This window comes from Oreochromis aureus, linkage group 18, assembly GCF_013358895.1.
Source record: "Oreochromis aureus strain Israel breed Guangdong linkage group 18, ZZ_aureus, whole genome shotgun sequence".
Classification (NCBI taxonomy): domain Eukaryota; kingdom Metazoa; phylum Chordata; class Actinopteri; order Cichliformes; family Cichlidae; genus Oreochromis; species Oreochromis aureus.
In genome coordinates, this window is record NC_052959.1 from 23,757,606 (window position 1) to 23,777,208 (window position 19,603).

General features: G+C 37.4%; 1 protein-coding gene and 1 pseudogene across 1 annotated transcript; both read right to left on the reverse strand.

The window, feature by feature from the left end:
* Positions 1 to 285: 285 nt before the first annotated feature.
* On the reverse strand, positions 286 to 6,683 carry LOC116313449 (alpha-amylase). The gene is made up of 9 exons (XM_039601961.1): positions 6,482 to 6,683; positions 6,028 to 6,174; positions 5,565 to 5,762; positions 4,719 to 4,949; positions 4,290 to 4,423; positions 1,731 to 1,953; positions 1,516 to 1,637; positions 1,259 to 1,384; positions 286 to 539 (listed from the first exon to the last, which is right to left on the reverse strand). The coding sequence occupies exons 1-9, from the start codon at positions 6,647 to 6,649 to the stop codon at positions 350 to 352; spliced, it is 1,539 nt and encodes a 512-aa protein (XP_039457895.1). The 5' UTR covers positions 6,650 to 6,683; the 3' UTR covers positions 286 to 349.
* Positions 6,684 to 16,896: 10,213 nt separating this feature from the next.
* On the reverse strand, positions 16,897 to 19,603 carry LOC116313448 (annotated as a pseudogene).

The window sequence follows — 19,603 nt, forward strand, 5'->3', positions numbered from 1 at the left end:
GAATAGTTCAATGGATGTTATGCATGTCTGTGGAGTACATTATCCTTTAACTTGCAAGTACTTAAATGACATGCAAAGATGTTGCATATGACACAAAGCAGCTCACACACAAGTGATTATAAAAAAAGGACACAGTACACGATAGGTGATCAGTATTCAGCATTTGAGTCAGGCATTAAAGTTATGACATATGAAGTGGTGAGACTGCTATTTATATTTTATTTACATTTCAGGCTATTATTTAAATATAAACAAAATATTATGTCAAAAATGACAAAAAACATCTTCAGTTTTTAAAATAAGCTTTATTTGAATTTTAAAGATTCATTTGAAGTCATAATTCATGGATTTACAGCTTAGAATCTGCGTGGATAGCGATGAAGGGGTCCTCATCTTTGCCACTGATCGAGAAGGTGGCACGGCCATCACCACCAACGCTGACCTGCTTCCCAGTGCATCTGCTTCCTTCCTTCTGACCAGAAATGACATCACAGTAGGTGCCACCAGGCAAGCCTGTGTTCAAGGTAACATTCAGGTCCCTGAAATGGAAAATAAAGATCAACCCAGTGTTAAAGTCATAACAGTGCCACAATTAAACTCCATTGCCCTCTCATATTTATTCTGCTTTCAAGACAATAAAACAAATATAAAGCAATATAATACCACTTGGGAAAAGGAAGGCATTACATATCTGGTAAATAAATAAATAAAATTAAAAAATTAAAAGGAATGCAGTTAATTTTTCTCATTCTCTGTTGAGAGAGTTTTACTGACTCAGCAGTCCAATCTGTTATCAAAATAATATAGTGCTTGTTTGGAGTAAAAGTGTACTTTATAGACATTTCCTGTCCAATGTCTTTCATGGATTATATGATAATTATATATATCTCGTATAATAATAATTTATGATAAGTAATAATTATGTAATAATTATTATTATTGTTACTACTAGTAGTAGTTGTCATAATATTTATTTATTTTTATATACAATTAATAGTGCTCTTTATAAAACAGAATCCCTTTTCTAATGAAAGAAATAAAGGCCTAAAAAACTTTAGACAATTTTTAACTAAGCTTGAATTTGTAAATGTTTTTGCTGAATTACGGTCATATTAGCTCTATTTTCATACGTGCCCAAGCAGTCTCTTTCTCAAAAATTTAAGCAAATGTTTTATTTTAATGGTAAAATTATTTGTTTTAATTTAAAATGAAGTATTGGGAAGCTGCCACACACAAACAAAGAGAACAAAATCCTTACCAGTCCTCATTGTTAAAAATGATGAAACCACGATTACCACGGCCAAAGGCAACCTGGTTGCCCTGGTTGTCCCACCAGTTGGAGTGAGGCTGTCCATTGACCACATTACGGAAAATGACCATGTTACTAAATAGGAGACAGGACAAATTACAATCGTAATACATGATGTCTATAGTTTTGATGGTCTAGCTGACAAAGCAGAACAATGTGAATTTGCATAAGACCAGTGTGCTTTCTCCTGATTTCTGTGGACTTACGTGATCTGACGCCATCTATGCTCACAAACCCATCCATTCCCACAGGTCTGGTCAGAGTTGACAATAACAGGCTTGGTTGATCCATCACCATTGCTGGGGGGTCCAATCCAGTCATTCTGATCCTATAATACAAGCATTAATGAACGGAATTTAACAAAAGATTATAAAAAAAATAAAAATAAAATATTGCATTATTTCATTACGAGTGAACATACTTGTCCGTTTACAATGTTGCGGTCCCAGCGATAGCTAGACATGACCCTGGTTACACCGTAAGGGTGGGCAAGCATGTAACCAACAGCCATCTTGTAGAGTCTGGGGTCCCAGAATGTAAGGATGGATGCACCGCCAGCACCATGGCCTCTCTGGTTATCATGGTTGTCAGTGAAGACGAGAGCATTGCCGTTAGCCATGAAACCCCATCCTTCTCCCCAGTTCCTAAATACAGCAAAGAAAAAATAAATGAATTTTATTATTTTTTTTATTATACCTGATCTTTGTTCAGACCAGTACTTAAGATGGAGTTTGCGCTGTTTGCTCTAACCACACTTAAGCCTAATTCTTGCAGTGCTATTGCAAAGCAACATGTGGTATCTTGATAATTTGCTACATTCGATTAGGAGCAGCCATGGACTGGTGGTGGTCAGAGGGCCCGGTGGCGCCAGTGTCTGGCAGCCTCACCTCTGTCAGTGCGCCCTAGGGTGGCTGTGGCTACAATGTAGCTTGCCATCACTAGTGTGTGAATGTGTGTGTGAATGGGTGGATGACTGGTTGTGTAAAGCGCTTTGGGGTCCTTAGGGACTAGAAAAGTGCTATACAAATACAGGCCATTTACCATTTACCATGGAGGATCAACACAAAAGTGAAAAAGACATGCCAAGCACTCTAATCTGATAAGAAGAAAAGAATTCAACTAGGAATTAGATAGATCATTGTCCAATGGACTTGTGTATTTCAGAAAGAAAAGACGTGGAGAAAAAGTAATGAAGGTAAAGTAAAAAAGAAAATAAAAGGTGGTGGTGGTATATAAGGTGGTGGTGGTATATAACAAGTATTTATTGATATTTATGGCCATGATTCACTACATGACTTCACTGGGTTCATTGGCAACTCAGCTAGTGGGTGGGTTATGGTCTGACATTAACTGAAAGTCCTTTGATACTTGAATTCTTGAGAAAATAGTTGCCACACAACTCCACTCACATTTAACTAATAATAATCTGTATGAACAGTTCCAGTCTGGTTTTCGCCCCTCCCATAGCACTGAAACAGCAGTTATAAAAATAACCAATGATCTTCTTTTGGCAGCTGACTCCGGTTTACTTTCCATTCTTATCCTCCTCTATCTGAGCGCTGCCTTCGACACTATTTCTCACTCCATTCTTCTCAGTAGGCTAGCCTCCATCGGTCTCTCCCATACTCCACTAGCCTGGTTTAAATCATACATGTCTGATTGCACTCAGTTCATTCAAATCAAATCCTTTACTTCTCAGCCCTTTCCTCTGACCACTGGCGTACCCCAGGGATCTGTCCTGGGGCCCCTTCTTTTCATTATCTACCTTCTACCGCTTGGACATATTTTCCATAAATACAATATCCATTTTCACTGTTATGCCGATGACACCCAGCTTTATCTGTCCACTAAACTTGATTCTGCTCTTCCCCCATCCTCCCTCACCCTCTGCTTAGCTGAATTAAATTCATGGTTCTCTTCTAATTTTCTTAAAGTCAATAGTAATAAATCCGAGCTCCTCTTAGTAGGCACTAAATCAACATTATCCAGAACCAACAGTTTCTCTATTACTATCAATAACTCGCCGGTCTCCGTTTCTTCCTCTGTGAAAAGTTTGGGTGTCATCCTCGACAGTACTCTATCTTTCAATTCACACATTAATAATGTCACTCGGTCTGCATATTTTCAATTGCGCAACATTAATCGTCTCTGTCCTTTTCTCACCTCACATGCCACTGCCATTCTTGTCCATAGCCTTGGTACTTCCCGGATTGATTATTGTAATTCACTTCTTTTTGGTCTTACTCAGAAATCCATCCACAAGTTTCAACGCATCCAGAATTCTGCTGCCCGTATCATCACCAGGACCCCTTCTATCCACCACATCACTCCTGTTCTGCAGCAGCTTCATTGGCTCCCGGTCAAGTATCGTATCAATTTCAAAATACTCTTGTATGCATTTAAAGCTATTCATCATCTCTCTCCTCCATATCTCTCTGATCTGGTTAACATCACCGCCCCATCTCGTTGTCTCAGATCTTCTTCTTCCCTTTCACTCTCTTTAAGTCCCAACTCAAAACCCACTTGTTCAAAATAGCTTATCCCACATAACCTCTCCATTCGGCTATTTTAAATTTGTTTATGTTTTATGATTGTGTAAACTCTTTGCTTTTATGTTGCTTTTTACTCTACTGTGTACAGTGACCTTGAGTGTTTTGAAAGGCGCTTTCAAATAAAATGTATTATTATTATTATTAATGGATGTATCCTGCACATGGTAAAGCAAAATTTCCCTCCCGTAAAATTCTGCTTCTCAAAAAGTCAACATATGATGGATGTGACTTTGACTTTAACTTAACTTAAAATGCAACCAATTGGTCGAAGGCCCCTGCACTTTTATAGTAGTTTTTATCAGTTTTTTTTCCTTTACAAAGAGCATTGTTAACAATGACATATCTCTGTTATATCTAAAAAAAAAAACCTTTGCTATTAAATTGTGTGTAATATTTTCCTTAGATACACCAGTAGAAACAACACATACTTAGTGTAGGAAAGCTTCTGGTTGTTCCACTTTCTGAAGACCTCTCCTATTTTGGCACCATATTTAAACTCAGTCACTCTTCCAAGGCCGACGTACTCATTGGATGAAATGGGCTCACCTCCCAGATCAATAACCTAGAGTGAAAAGAGCAAACTTCATACCCCAGAAAGCTGATTCAGTTCAAAGTGTATACCATCCATAATGTGTAAATTACAAAGGGTTTAAATAAATAAAATCACTTTGCTTCTGTTACTTTCTGTTACTACCCTAATCTTCAATATTGTTTACCATTATGTGCTTTTGTTTTGCTTGCCAAATAAAAGTTACTTTAATGTTGACGTATTCTCCTTGAATGATTGTATTTGTAAATGCTTCTATTCCATCCTGTTTGGTGGCTGCTCTAGATACAGTTTGTCCAGAAACACTGACCTCCTGATAGATGAAAGGTCTGGAGCCACCAGGGAACCACTGGGTGTTAAGGTTGTTCAGACGACCATAGACAGCACTCAGATCACCAGGCCACATGTGTTTGCAGGCATCCACTCTGAATCCAGCCACACCCATGTTAATCAGCTTGTTCATGTACTCGGTCACTTTGCCCCTAACGTAGTCTTTCTCCAGGGCAAGATCCAGCAGACCCACCAGACGGCAGTCACGTACCTAGAGCAGTTAATATTTATTGGGATAAAGATTGTGGAGGTAAGAAGCAAGACATTGTAAACTGTGCTGGAATTGATATGTTTCTACTCAAAGTATTCTCAATTAGAAAGTTTAGTGGAATCGCTGTAGACATTCTAAAAGTTTCCAAGAAAAATGAGAAGGTAGAAACAAATGTCTGTTCTCTAACTAAAAATGTTTGGGCTTTTTTTTTAGCTTTGCCTGTTTTTGAAAATTTGATTCAAATTAGGAAATTCAGTGAACAACAGGGATTATGCTCTGGTTGTGCTTAGCATCTGAAAGTGTAGACTGTATTATTAGAATATTTGGTAATAGAAAAATCAAGTATAAAATATATGCTTTAAAATTTCATAATTTATTTGATCTTAATAAGGTTTGTTATTTGAAAATGGCATGTTTAATAAACTAAAGCTTCAGTATTCCTGGTTTTGTCTAGTACCTTTTTTCATTTGATTGTGTAGGTAGACTCTGCCAAAAGTCATAAAAGGAATTTGGTGTAAAACACCCAGAAAAGTCAAAATAATAGAAATCAGTATGAACAACTCAAGTCAACGTTTAAAAGAGTAAACTTTCACTGGTCTGCGTGACATTTCTTACCTGATATATATCACCATAGTTCTCAATCTCACCACTCCCAGTCTTGCATTTATTGTCATTGAAGTCCAAGTTAGAATATGGGACACTGGGGAAATCTTCTTTGCCAGCATCAAACCAGCTTCCACATGAAGAGTGGGTTCCTGCTCCACCACCAGATCCACACATGTGGTTGATAACGGCATCCACATAGATGTTAACCTGTTAGTTAACATAACTTGGTCAGTTGTATTGATTTTCTCATGGTCATTTCAAATCATACTAATTTGTTAAACTGTTGAGCTTCATGAATTTATCCTAAGCTGCCAGGTACTGTTTCCATAATGTTCTTCTAAAAGTGTCATAAACAGAATCTGGTACTAGCTTGTTGTTCTGTACGAGGCTCCACGTGTCCAGACGTCTGTCAAATGAAGAAGTCTGAGGTCTGTAATGCCTAACATTAAATGTCAACTGTAATTTAGTTTACCCCAACGTTGTTGCAGCGGGTGATCATGTCTTTCAGTTCTGCCTCATTGCCAGATCTTGAGCAGAGGTTGTAGCTGATTGGCTGGTATCTCTGCCACCAGGGCCTGAAGGGATTGTTCACCAGAATGTGTTCATTTGGAGGAGAGATCTGAGGAGCGCAAAGGAGAAAAAAAACAACAAGTGTTGTTGTTATTTGGCGCTACAGTCAGGACTTCCTTGTGAAAAAAAATGTCAGTTCTAGTGAATCAAAACATTAGTAAAAGAAAGTTTAGACATAATTGTAATGAGAATGTAAAAAGCGTAGTGTGATAATAATGATAAGAGTTTCGATACTAATAGAAATAATAAACACACACAAACGCACAACACACGCATGTGTCTGTGTATGAAACAGGAAAAGAAAGGACTGCCCAATGCGTCTCTATAAGGTGAACACAGTACTCAGCTATACAGACCTGAACTCCACCAAAGCCTTTGGGTCCCAAGAAGCGTTCACACTCTTGAGCAATGTCAGCCCAACGCCACTCAAACAGGTGGACGATGGAAGTCCTTCCATTCTTAAATTGGGGGTTGTGCTGGGCCAAGCCAAGCCCGAACAGAGCCACCAAGATGAACAACTTCATGCTTTTGATTGATGAGAAAACCAAAAACAGTCACACTCTGCCACAGTGTATTCAAAGTATTTATACTCGCTTTTTCCTCTGCTGGGCCAATGAGAGACTGGCATATATCATTGGGTGTGGAAACCAAACAGGTGCATTTTTATCACACTGTCTTGCTTTTGTAAAACAAGCAAAAAGGGGGAAAATCCTTGAGGTAAGATCATAAACACAAGGTGTACATAATATCCAACCATCCACCCATTTTCTTCCACTTATCTAATTCAGGGTCACAGGATGTGCTGGAGCCTGTCCCGGCCGTCATAGAGTGAGGGGCAGGGTATGCCCTAAACATGTCACCAGTCTGTCACAGACAGACAAACATTAATGATCACATTCACATATGGTCATTTTAGAACTGCCAATTAACCTACCCCACGGGCATGTTTTTGGTTGTGGGAGGAAGCTGGAGGGCCCAGACTGGATTTAACTGTATTGCCTTAAGACGACATTGCTATCCATCACCCCCCCTCCCCCCACGCCTCCCACACACACCCACACACACAGACACACACACACATACACAATATCTCTGTATGTGTATACTGTGTAAGTCAGCAGAAACGTCAGCATGGCTAGAAGCAAATCTCGCCTTATATCGTGTTTTTATTGTTTTTATTTTGGTTTTCTTTTTTATGTACGTTTGTGTGGGTGTGTGTGTTTGTCTGTGTCTTGTGATAGCAGTCGTCTGTGGGAAATGAATCACTCTGAGGACTATTTACTCTGGGTTTCAAAAGTGGAAAAGTAAACAGGGGTAATAGTGCCACTGTCCTTGACAATTTGATAGACGTATTTGCTGTGTTCAGCTGAGAAGTAGCAGACTTTATTTTGCTCACACTTCCTTTTAAAAAAATTAAGATGTATTATTTTTACTATGAAAATAAGAAGTATGCTTTGCATTTCTCAAAACATTAAGAAAACTATAATATTTAAAGATGATATTGCTCAGTAGTTGTGATGTTTTATCAAAAAACTCTTTGATGCCATCTGTAAAACAGTCACATTAGATGTTGATGAGTTAGGTAGCAGTACCTTTTGTAAGTCGATACTTCAGACGTTTATGCATATAAACTTTATTCTTAAAACTTTTTCAGAAAATAGTTTTTGATTATTCTTTTAGTATTTGTTCACCCAGTTCAGTAACCATGATGCATATAGAAATTTAATTTTGCTTACCATTCTGGAATCTCTGGTGGGACGAAGCAAATAAAAAGCACAGAAGAGTTTTTTTGGTAATAAAATACTATGACTTTCCTTGACAGTTTGGTATTTAGCAGGAAAATTATTCTGGAGTCACGTTTGGGATCAAGCAAACAAATAACAGAGAAAGGTGAAAGCTGATTTGTGTGTGTGTGTGTGTGTGTGTGTGTGTGTGTGTGTGTGTGTGTGTGTGTGTGTGTGTGTGTGTGTGTGTGTGTGTGTGTGTGTGTGTGTGTGTGTTGATTTTCAAGTGGCACTAACATGCACTTTAAATATAGATAGCCGCAGCGTTATAGGCCATTAAAGAATTTTTTTTAACCACTAATTCAAGATCAAGTGATTTTGTAAGATTTATCTTGCATTTGCTAAAATATGGTGTCAAAGAAACTGTATTGTTAAAACTTCAGTTTTTCTTCACTCAGTGTAATAACCAGATGTCATATACACAAAATAAATTTTGGTTTCCAATCTGGAATCTCTTTCGGTATCAAGCAAATACAAAGCACAGAAAGGTAGATGCTGTGTGTGTGTGTGTGTGTGTGTGTGTGTGTGTGTGTGTGTGTGTGTGTGTGTGTGTGTGTGTGTGTGTGTGTGTGTGTGTGTGTTTAGGTGTGTTTAGGTGTGTGTGTGTTTTATGATGTCAAATATTTGTGGAAACCTAATCACACTGAGCACTATCTACTTTGGGTGTAAATTTAAAACATGGAAACGCAAACATCTGGTAATAGTGTCTGTCTGTGTCTTTAAAAAAATTGGTAGCTGTGTCGAGTAGGAAAATATCAGGTTGTATTTATCTCACAACTCCTTTTACATAACACCAAAGTGTCTGAATTTAGCTCTGATAATTAGAACAGCATCTTGATTCCCCCCGACAAAAAATGGAATGGAAAAATGAAAACAGTAAGGGACTTTTGTGAGCATTCTTTTTAAGTGCAGATTGGTAGAAATGCCTAGATATAAAGTAAATTTTCCACCATCACAAAGTGTTTTAGTTAAGTGCTCTTTTCAGTTTCTGAGTAATGAAAAAAAAAATGCTTAAAAATATAGATTTTTCTTTCTTTTTACACTTTTTTGCAATTGTAAATAAAGTTTGATGTGGAAATGGTAAATGTTTTTGGTGGATGGTCTGCATGTCAACTATATTTTGATATGTTCCCAGACAGTTTTCTTCTAAGACATTTAAGCAATTGCTTTATTTAGATGGGTAAAAATATTTTTATTTTCAAACATTAAAGTATTAGGAAGCAGTCAGACACAAGTCCTTATCAGTCATCCTTGTTAAAAATTATGAAACCACAATTACCACGTCCAAAGGTGGTGGTTATTTTATCAAGAGGCAATATGTCCTAGTGCAGTCAGAGGGGAAGAGCCAGGGCCAAAGGTGAGGCACATCAAGCACAGAATAATAATTTTGTGGTCATCTTAGATGAGTTTTATCGACAAAAACCACCGGTTCATTTAGTGTTCCCTTAGTGCTAATGTATAAGAGAAGTTGGTGTACTATAACTGAAGTAATCGTGTTAAGATAAGATTACCTTTCGTTTTGTCACAGCAGAAAGTGGACAGTGCAAAGTTATATAGCAAAAATTAGAATACAATAAGAATAATATACTGTACACAACTGTACAGAATAGAATAAAATAGTAGAATAAAATAGAATAAAATATGCATCAGGATAAAAATAGAATACAAATGTTATATACAACTGAGTAAAAATACAACTTACAACATCTTATTGCACATGTGTGTGTTTGATCAGCTGCAAAAGTCTTTGTTGTAGAGTCTGACAGCAGTGGGGAGGAAAGACCTGCGAAATCACTCCATCCCACATTTAAGTCCTTAAAGTCATATTCTTTTATTGTCTTGACTGTATTTGAAGCTATTTTTATTTTTGTATGATACCTGATTTATGTGGAATATGGCTGAAGTAAACTAAAGCCTAAAATACTTAGTCAGTCATTTGTTTAATAGTAATTTAACATTATATAATTCACATATAAAACTATGAATTGTAATTTTAAATGGTTTAATAGCATGTAGAATAGCATATGTAGGCAAGTATATTTCTTCTTTTTTATCAAGAAGCAAAGACGGGGTTCGGTGGTTGAAACACCCGTCCCCACCAATGCCAAAGCCAAATCTACGCCCTTGAGTTTACCCCAATGTTTTTGCATCAGGTGATCATGTCTTTCAGTTCTGCCTCACTGCCAGATCTTGAGCAGAGGCTGTAGCTGATTGGCTGGTATCTCTGCCACCAGGGCCTGTTCACCAGAATATGTTCATTTGGAGGAGAGATCTGAGGAGCACACAGGGAAAAACAATATGCTCTAATTTTATTAAAAGAACTTACAAAAATGGTTTTAAAGATTTTGAAGACTTTTAAATACGTTTTTTTTCATGTGACAGTCAGCATTTTTAAAAATAGAAGTCAGTGTTAGTGAGTCAAAACATTAGTAAAAGTTAAAAGAGTTAGTATATTTATAGTTAAACATAATTTTTTAGAATATTGAATGAGCAGTTTGATTAGATTTACACGTAAGTCCTGTGAATATCATTCCACAGAGACAACACTGCCAGCATCTCCAAAGGTAGGTTGCATTTTATTTTTTTATTCATATATACTGAGACACTGATGATGTATTATTTAAATCTGTGAACAACAAATTAATAATTACTATAAAATCACTTAACTCACCTTTTTCACCCACCTCTGAGTTATCACACTGGGCTTCTCTGAGAAGCCAGAAATTTAGCAGGCATAACATTTACCCATTAAAATGCATTTTATGTATAAACAATAAATATATTGTAGCATTAACAATATCAGCATACTGATGGATTAACCATTAGAGAAATAATTAACAGACACAAACACATAACATAATATATGTGTGTGTGTGACAAAGAAAGTGAATTTTTAAACCCCTTTTTTTTCAGTCAGATGTCATATACACATATTTAATTTTAGTTACCAATCCGGAATCTTTTTTATGATCGAGAAATTAAAAAGCCCAGACAGGTATAAGCTGTATTTTGTGTGTGTGTGTGTGTGTGTGTGTTGCAATGGCAGATATTTGTGGGAAACGAATCACACTAAGCCCTATTTACTTTGGGTTTAAAAAGTGGTAAAGTAAACATCTAGTAGACGTATTTAAGCTGTGTTCGAAGGTTGCAGGTTGTATTATGTCCACATCCCCTTTTTATATAAAATCAAACTGTATGATTGAAAATAGAACAGTGTCCTGCATTTCTCACACACAAAAAATATAATATTAAAGAGGAATTTTGTGACCATAACTTTAAAGGTGCAGCTTTGATACTCTCTGTATCCACAACATAAAGTATTATTTTCTCAATAGTTGTCAAGTTTTATCAGAAAACACTTCAATGCCATCTGTAAAATAGTCAGATTAGATAAAGATGAGGCATGTCAGCTCTGAATTGAAGATGGAGCCTTGAATGGAGCCTGAGTGATGAGAGGCGGTGATGGGGAAGAGGTGGTTCGCACGAAAGGCAACTGCAAGGAAGAATGACAGATGTGCAGTGAAATTTAAAGTATGCCAAGTGAAGCCTGATTAGCCTGAAGAAGGCCAATGATTGGACTAGACCCATGATGTCACAATCAGCTTGACAGCGTGGGAAAGTGGAAGTGATGTAAAGCTTATTAGCCACCAACACCATTGGAAGCAGACAGATGAGTGACTCCAGATCTTCCTTATTGAACTTACACATAGGCTTAGGCACAGAAAGGTACATGCTGTGTAATAGTGTTACTATCGCTAAAGTGTGATAGACCTATTTAGTTGTGTCTAGCAGGAAAATAACAGGTTACATTTTTCCCACAACCCAGTCTCCGAATTTATGTCTGATAATTAGCACAGTGCCTTTTTTCTCCCAAAGAAAAACATTGAAAAATTAAAATGTAAACCTCAAATAAACGGCGATCACACTTTAAGGGTCCAGACTGATAACACTGTCAGTAGGAATAACAATACTTTCATCCCTGAGGCAATGTAGGATTTTCAATTTGATACCATAGGTGTTGCTGTTAAAAATCTCAGATGAGTTTGAATCTCAGTAACCTCAAGGTCAGAGTTCAACTTTTCTTAAATTCAACTAGCATTTTCATTTTTTTAATAGGTACATCTACTAGGAGGCTGAGGCAGCCCCCACGCTTCTTTCTTTTACTCAGGCACAGTTTTAGTTTGTTTGTGGGTGTTTTTCAGAAAAACTATTTCTGTTTTCATTATTTAATTGCATATTTTTACAAAGCAAATATTTAAAAAAAAAACAAAAAAAACAATGATTAGCTATTTAACAGAGAATAAGAAAAACTTACTATGCAAAGAGCTGCTTAAGGGAGTTTATGATAATAGTGACATGTTTTTTGTTATGTGTGGTCATTCTGTGCAGAGAGTGAGTAAGTATTATATTACTGTGTAAAAGTGCGTTCATTAGAGATTCTCTTTTTAAAGTCTCTAATGATATTTTGATGCAATGTGGTGGTGGTGCATCATTTCCTTGTTTTCCTTTTTATCTTTTTTGAGTGAGTTTTACATCTTGGGCTGACATGGCTCATGGTATGTGAGTCTCCGACCTTCTCTTAACCCTCCAGTTAGTTTTTGTTCCGGCTTTGTTGCTTTCCCTATTGCCAGCAGATAAAGCTGTGGTTTGGGGTTAGGTTTCTGTCTGATGAGTTTTAGGACAGAAGATCACGATCATGAACATGGGTCCCATGGACTTGACTTTGTAAAGTTATGGATAGAGTGCTGAATCTCCTTGAATGCATTGTCAAGGCTGCAGACATTAAAACCACTTCTGTCAGGTTGAAAGTCCTAGACTCAATCATCAGCCAGACTCCACTCTTCCTTCAGTTTTTCGTCTGCACACCTCATTAGTTGAGCTCTCTCTATATGTTTGCTTAAATAGAGAAATGGGGTGTGGCTATATGCAGCTTATAGTATAGGTATATGAAGACTATAACTCTATTGTAATAGCTCACATCACATCTTAACCTTTAAAACTTTGATTTTATAGATCAGTGGTTCTCAAACTGTGGTACGTGTACCAATAGTGGTACTTGGGCTCTCTCTGGTGGTACGTGGGAAATCTCCAATTCCTTTTAAGATTCCATACCATTGTGGAGGTATGGAAAGACAAGAGTTCCTGAGGCTCTTCTAGGAGCCAGAGTTGACCAGAAAACGTCTCCTCGAGCATGAGTCCTCTATGAAGAACAGCCTTTAATTATTGCCAGCCATTGCGACTGCTACAGAGAGCTGGCGGGCTCGTTCCCCTGGGCCTTAAAACTGTGCTGCGGTGGCACCTCGATAAGCCACCATCGATAAGTTGAAGGCCCCGGGAGAATCGGTGGGGGTGCGGCAGATGCCGTCGGTGAGTCGAGAACTATCACCTGGAAGCTCCTAGTAGCCAGAAGAATGAGCCGCTTCTTCTGCGAGTGAGCGGTAACAGTGGGGAATTGGCGAGGCCAGCTCGCACCGGCAACTGTAGGAGGAAGACATGAGTGAAGAGGAATCCACCATCATCCGTTCCTAGCAAGGACAGCATGCTCTCCTTGAGCTCGAGAGCGATACCATCACCCAGGCCCGAGTTTCTCGGCCCACTCTGCGTCGACGTGCGGTTCGACATGCATGAACCTTACAGGAGGGTCATGAAGCCAAAAATCTGGCAGCTTAACCGCCACAGCAAAATTAAAACCTACAGCTCTGCTATCACTTCCGACATAAGACAGAAAACTAAACAGTGGCATTTGTAGGGTTACTGAAGTTGGGCCAGCTGGTATATAATGATGTGCTGCATGGTGGCTAGCTACACAGCTATGGTTAGCATAATATAAACACAGTGAAGCTGGAGGATGAATGCTAACTTTTTTCCACTCGATAAAAGATAACGTGAGGGCTCCCACATTAGGGACAAATGCAATCACATGGCAGGATGCTTTAACGGACCAAACTTCAGTTAGGAGAACAACTGCAACATAAGATTAGTCATTAATATACTGCCACATGGGCTGGGCTGTAGTTACATCATAAGGTTTTAAAACTGAGCTAGTGACTGAGCTAAACAGTGATAATAAATAACGGGAAAGGGGCTGAAAGTGATCATTGACTTTTTTTAGGAGCTTGTTCAGATTAAATAGAATAAGATACAACGCATTAAAACATGTTAAAAACACAACAGCCTTAATAAATGCAGAGTAGTTTGGACCTGGAAGCAAGTTTCATCAGGTCATCACTTAAAGATTGGATATCCCACCTGCTGTGAATGTTTTAATGCAGTACATTTGTTATTAATATCACTTGTCACATCCTGTTTATGACAGTTAGAATAAGTAAAATTCATATAAGAAATAAAATTGTCACATGTAAACTGTATGCAGTGTTAAATAGGCCTATACTACTGTACTTTAATGCCGGTCATAAGGATGGCACTTCAAGAGCCATATATTTTATGAGGTGATACTCATTGTTAAAAGTTTGAGAACCACTGCTATAGATTAATGTAACCCACGTGAACTACACACTGTCACATGACCCACGTCAGCTGACGGGAGGTCCCTCTCCTGATTTGCTCCTTCCACGTCGCGGCAAGGATGAAAACCGGTGTTCTGGGAATCGATCCTACCTGACAAACCATCCTACCCGTTGTTTCTGTGCATGCGCACAACATGAAATTAAGTGGCGACCCGTCCTACCTTTGTGAATATTAGCTAGAAAAATACTCTGACGGGTAAAATTAATTGCCCTTTCATATTTAGGGGCGAAGGGCTGAGCGAGTCGATTGGTCTCTAAGTGGAAGACAAATTGAAGCTTGTTGAGGCGAACGAGCCAAAAATGAATGCTCTCTCTCCCTGAATTGCTTGTTCTAAAAATGTTGCGATAGCCGTCCTCAGCGGGGAGAGTTTGCAGCTAATGGGATTCTGTTTTATAAAGAGCACTATTAATTGTATATAAAAATAAATAAATATTATGACAACTACTACTAGTAGTAACAATAATGATAATTATTACATAATTATTACTTAATTATTACAAACCATCCTACCTTTGTGAATGTCACCTACAAGCATACTTTAACAGCTAAAATTCAGTGGCAAATCATCTTATCTTTGTTAATAAGAGCTGGAAACATACTCTGACGGGTAAAATTAACTGCCAAACCATGCTACCCTTGTGAATGTTACCTACAAGCACACTTTAATGGGTAAAATGAAGTGGCAAACCATCCTGGCTTTATGAATATGAGCTACAAGCATACTCTGTTGGGCAAAGTTAAATGGCAAACCGTCATACCTACTTCAATTGGTGCTGGAATTACTCTGTGACAGCAGAAATGTGCATAAACTACTTACGGTAGGACGTTTTGCCAAAGTAGGATGGTTTGTCAGAACACTGGCTGTGCAGGGATACTTCCGGGTTCGGCTCCTGCTGTGGCTATAAGCGTTAATGGCGTCGAGATCTGCGTGGGAAACACAGCATTTCCTCTTCTCTAATCGACTATGAAATTGTATTACCTCAGTGGTCAAGGTTTTTTTTTGGGGGGGGGGTTTCGTTGCTCTGACAATTGATCTTCATCATATTGAGGTGGAGCTGGTAGGACAATTCTTTTTTTCTCTTTCCCCCCTTCATGCCGTCTCTGGATTACGGACATTTTTTTTTTTTTACCCATAATGAAACTGGACCCTAAAGAGGAATTCCTGAAAACTGATCTTTAAAAAGAAACTTTAAAAGGACCAAAAAGACTCTTGCACAGAGAAGCTAAGCACTGACATTTCTTAAGTGGTGAATTTATTTGTCTTGTGTTTTTGTATTTATTATTTTGTTCCACTTCCCCTCTCCCCCATTTATTCAATATACTTTTAGTTTTCCTTAACAAAATTTGCTGTTTCTGGTCTCGTCATTCACACCATCTAGGGCTTCTGCGGGTCAGTCAGTTAAATTCACCCAATGTAATGAAAGTAGCCCTTAAATAACATAAACGTTAAACACCTACAATAAACACATCTATTGATTACACACTCTTCAATGTAGCACAGGCAACATCAAAGAGCTGTTTTGATCTTTTATGTCCTGTAAGTCTAAATATCACTTTACATAGCATCATGTTGGACTGAGAATAAGCATTGTAGGCACATTTTCTGAAAATAATTGCTGGTTTATTTTTGCTCAAATTGTATTTTGTATGCCTCGAAAATTATTCTAGTGCAATACTGCTACTGCTATGAATACTTTAAAGATACTACCGCTATTGTATTAGAAATACATCACAGAACCCTGGACCACTATTGCATTCATGCATATACAGTAGATTGTATTATGCACTATGCAAAGTTTATTTAGGGTCAAATCATTTGTAAGCGAATGCAGTTGTGTTTCCAGCTTCATTATGACCTGTAAACTCTTAATTGATAGCATGTCTACAGCCACTAATTGCGTTTCTTGGTTCCATAGAGGTTTCTTATAATTAGCCTCATTTGGTAAAGCTGCAAAAACCACAAAATAAGTTGCAGCCATTTCATTAGTATTTTCTGATTTGCTATACAATTTGTTTGTAAAGAAATTCAAAAGAAAACCCAATGCCACTCAACACCTGATCTACATTTACCTCTCTGGCTTAAATGTGATCAAACTTAAAAAGTCACTAACAGTGTTTAACAAAAATAAATACTAATAAATAATAATACATAAATACTAACTTCTCATGTTCTTATAGTTTACAAGACAGTGGAACAGTGGGTCACACAATGCGAGGCCTGACTGCAATACTGCACAAAATAGTGGGAAAAAAAACCTCACTTTTTTAATTGAATAGAGAGAACAGAGCAGTAAGTCTGACTACTGCCCAACTTTATCTTGGGACCATCATATTGTTTTTGAATAGATAATCACCAAATAATATGAGAAGGTCAGAAATTATGAAAAAAATAACATAAAATTTTTAAAATAATCTTTATTTGAATTTTAAAGGTTTATTTGAGGTCATAATTCATGGATTTACAGCTTAGAATCAGCATGAATAGCGATGAAGGGGTCCTCATCTCTGCTGCTTATCCAGAAGTGGGCACGGCCATCACTACCAACAGTGACCTGTTTACCAGTGCAACTGCTTCCTTCCTTCTGACCAGAAATGACATCACAGTAGGTGCCACCAGGCATGCCTGTGTTCAGGGTGATATCCAGGTCCCTGAAATGGAAAATAAAGATCAACCAAATATTAAAGCCACAACAGTGCCACAATTGAGCTGCAATCCCATCTCATTTTTAATTCTGTTTTCTATGAACGTAAAGCAGTATAATAGCATGTTGGTAAACAAAGGCAATACGTATTTAGCAAAAAATAAATACAAAGAGAGAGAGATGCACTTATTAGCCATATTTCGATATGTGCCTGCTTTTAAGACATTTAAGCAACTGTTTTATTTAGATCAGTGAAGTTATTTTTAGTGTAAAACAATATTTTATTAGGCAGCAGTCACACACAAAAACGAGAACAAAATCCTTACCAGTCCTCATTGTTAAAAATGATGAAACCACGATTACCACGGCCAAAGGCAACCTGGTTGCCCTGGTTGTCCCACCAGTTGGAGTGAGGCTGTCCATTGACCACATTACGGAAAATGACCATGTTACTAAATAGGAGACAGGACAAATTACAATCATAAAAAATGCTGTACATAGTTTTTATGATCCAGATGACAAAGCAGAACTTTATGATTTGAATTTGGATATGGTCAGTGTGCTTTCTCCTGGTTTCTGTGGACTTACGTGATCTGGCGCCATCTATGCTCTCAAACCCATCCATCCCCACAGGTCTGGTCTGGATTGATAGAAGCAGGCTTGGTTGACCCATCATCATTGCTGGGGGGTCCAATCCAGTTATTCTGATCCTGTAACAAATGGCTTGATAGATATGTTCAGCAAAAAGTGTTTGATACCCACTAAATATTGCATTATTTCATTATGAGTGAACATACTTGTCCGTTTACAATGTTGCGGTCCCAGCGATAGCTAGACATGACCCTGGTTACACCATAAGGGTGGGCAAGCATGTAACCAACAGCCATCTTGTAGAGTCTGGGGTCCCAGAATGTAAGGATGGATGCACCGCCAGCACCATATCCTCTCTGGTTATCATGGTTGTCAGTGAAGACGAGAGCATTCCCGTTAGCCATGAAACCCCATCCTTCTCCCCAGTTCCTAAATACATTAAAACAAATTAGAAATGTAATTTATTATTAGAGTGAATTATAACCAACCTATCTTAAAAATTAGTTTTTGTTATTACTAAAATCATCGTTAGTCTGCATGATATATAGAAAATGTTTCTATTTATTTTATCAGGTTCATCACATATTGTACACATCATACACAATACTTGATTTAGGCACACTAGTAGAAACAACACATACTTAGTGTAGGAAAGCTTCTCGTTGTTCCACTTTCTCCCAGTTTGGCACCATATTTGAACTCAGTCACTCTTCCAAGGCCGACATACTCATTAGCTGTAATGGGCTCACCTCCCAGATCAATAACCTAGAGTGAAAGGATCAAAATTGCTACCATAAAAAGCTTATTCAGTACAACATTCATACATTCAAGTGTCTGTAAACTAGGAAGGTTTAAAAATAAATCAAATCACTTTGCTGTTGGATGCTGTAGTGTATATATACTGTTAAATTTCATGTGTTTTAGAAAGAAATAACATGATACTATGTCTAGGTGACATCTGTTACTGAAACTGGCTTCTAATTTAAAAGATAAAATAAAATTAGGCATTGCTGAAAAGTTTAACCACCACAGACACATATCTGTAGTCACTCTAAATGGATATATTTCCAAGAAAAATGAAAACAATAAATGTGGAGGCAAATATTTGTTCTCCAGCTAAAAATACATATCCCTACTTCCCCATGTTTAGAAAGATTGTAGAAACTATAGAAACTATAGACTATACTATACTGTAGTATTAGAGGGATAGAACAGTCATGGTAAAACATTTTATGTAAATTTAAAATCTTTTGGTACCTTCAAAAAATAAAGATGTGTCGTAGGTACCACAAGGTTAACTCCTGAACCTTAAACTGTTACTTTGTCATTTTTATTTTTTTATCTATTTTATTACACAAATTCATTGTTCACTGGTCATGAATTCATTGGTGATGAATTTTGACAATATAATAGGCAAAGATTTGTAATATTTGGTAACAGACAGAGAAAAGATAAATTCCAAATCTTGATCAGTGCTGTGCTAGAGTATATTAAAGTTTATGGGCTATTGCAGTGTTGCACGAAACTAAAGATATCTCACTGCCTACTTTGTTGCAGTATAATGAAACACATACAAAACACACAGTTATCCAGTTTATGTGCTAAACCTTTGATTCCGAAGTGTGGGCTAGGGCCTGGTGGACTATAAAGGTACTACAGGCACAGTACTAATAAAAATTTAGTTTGAAATTATTCACTACCAGTCAAAAGTTTGGATACACCTTGTCAGTTAATGTTTTTTTCTTTATTTTTACTACTTTCTATATTGTAGATACTGACGATGTCAAATATGTGAAGCAAGGTATATGGAATTATCTAGCAAAGAAAAAAAATGATAAATAACTCTACATATGTCTTATATTTTAGATTCCTGAAAGTAGCCACCCTTTGCTTTGTTGATAGCAATGCAAACCCATCTCTCAATGAGGTTCAT

Bases quoted from the DNA above. Each gene is read 5' to 3' on its own strand.
- LOC116313449 (XM_039601961.1), bottom strand. From the start codon at position 6,649: ATGAAGTTGTTCATCTTGGTGGCTCTGTTCGGGCTTGGCTTGGCCCAG. The intron at 5,763-6,027 runs GTAAACTAAATT...GTTAACTAACAG, and splicing joins CCCGCTGCAACAACGTTGGG to GTTAACATCTATGTGGATGC. The intron at 4,950-5,564 runs GTAAGAAATGTC...TAACTGCTCTAG, and splicing joins ACTATGGTGATATATATCAG to GTACGTGACTGCCGTCTGGT.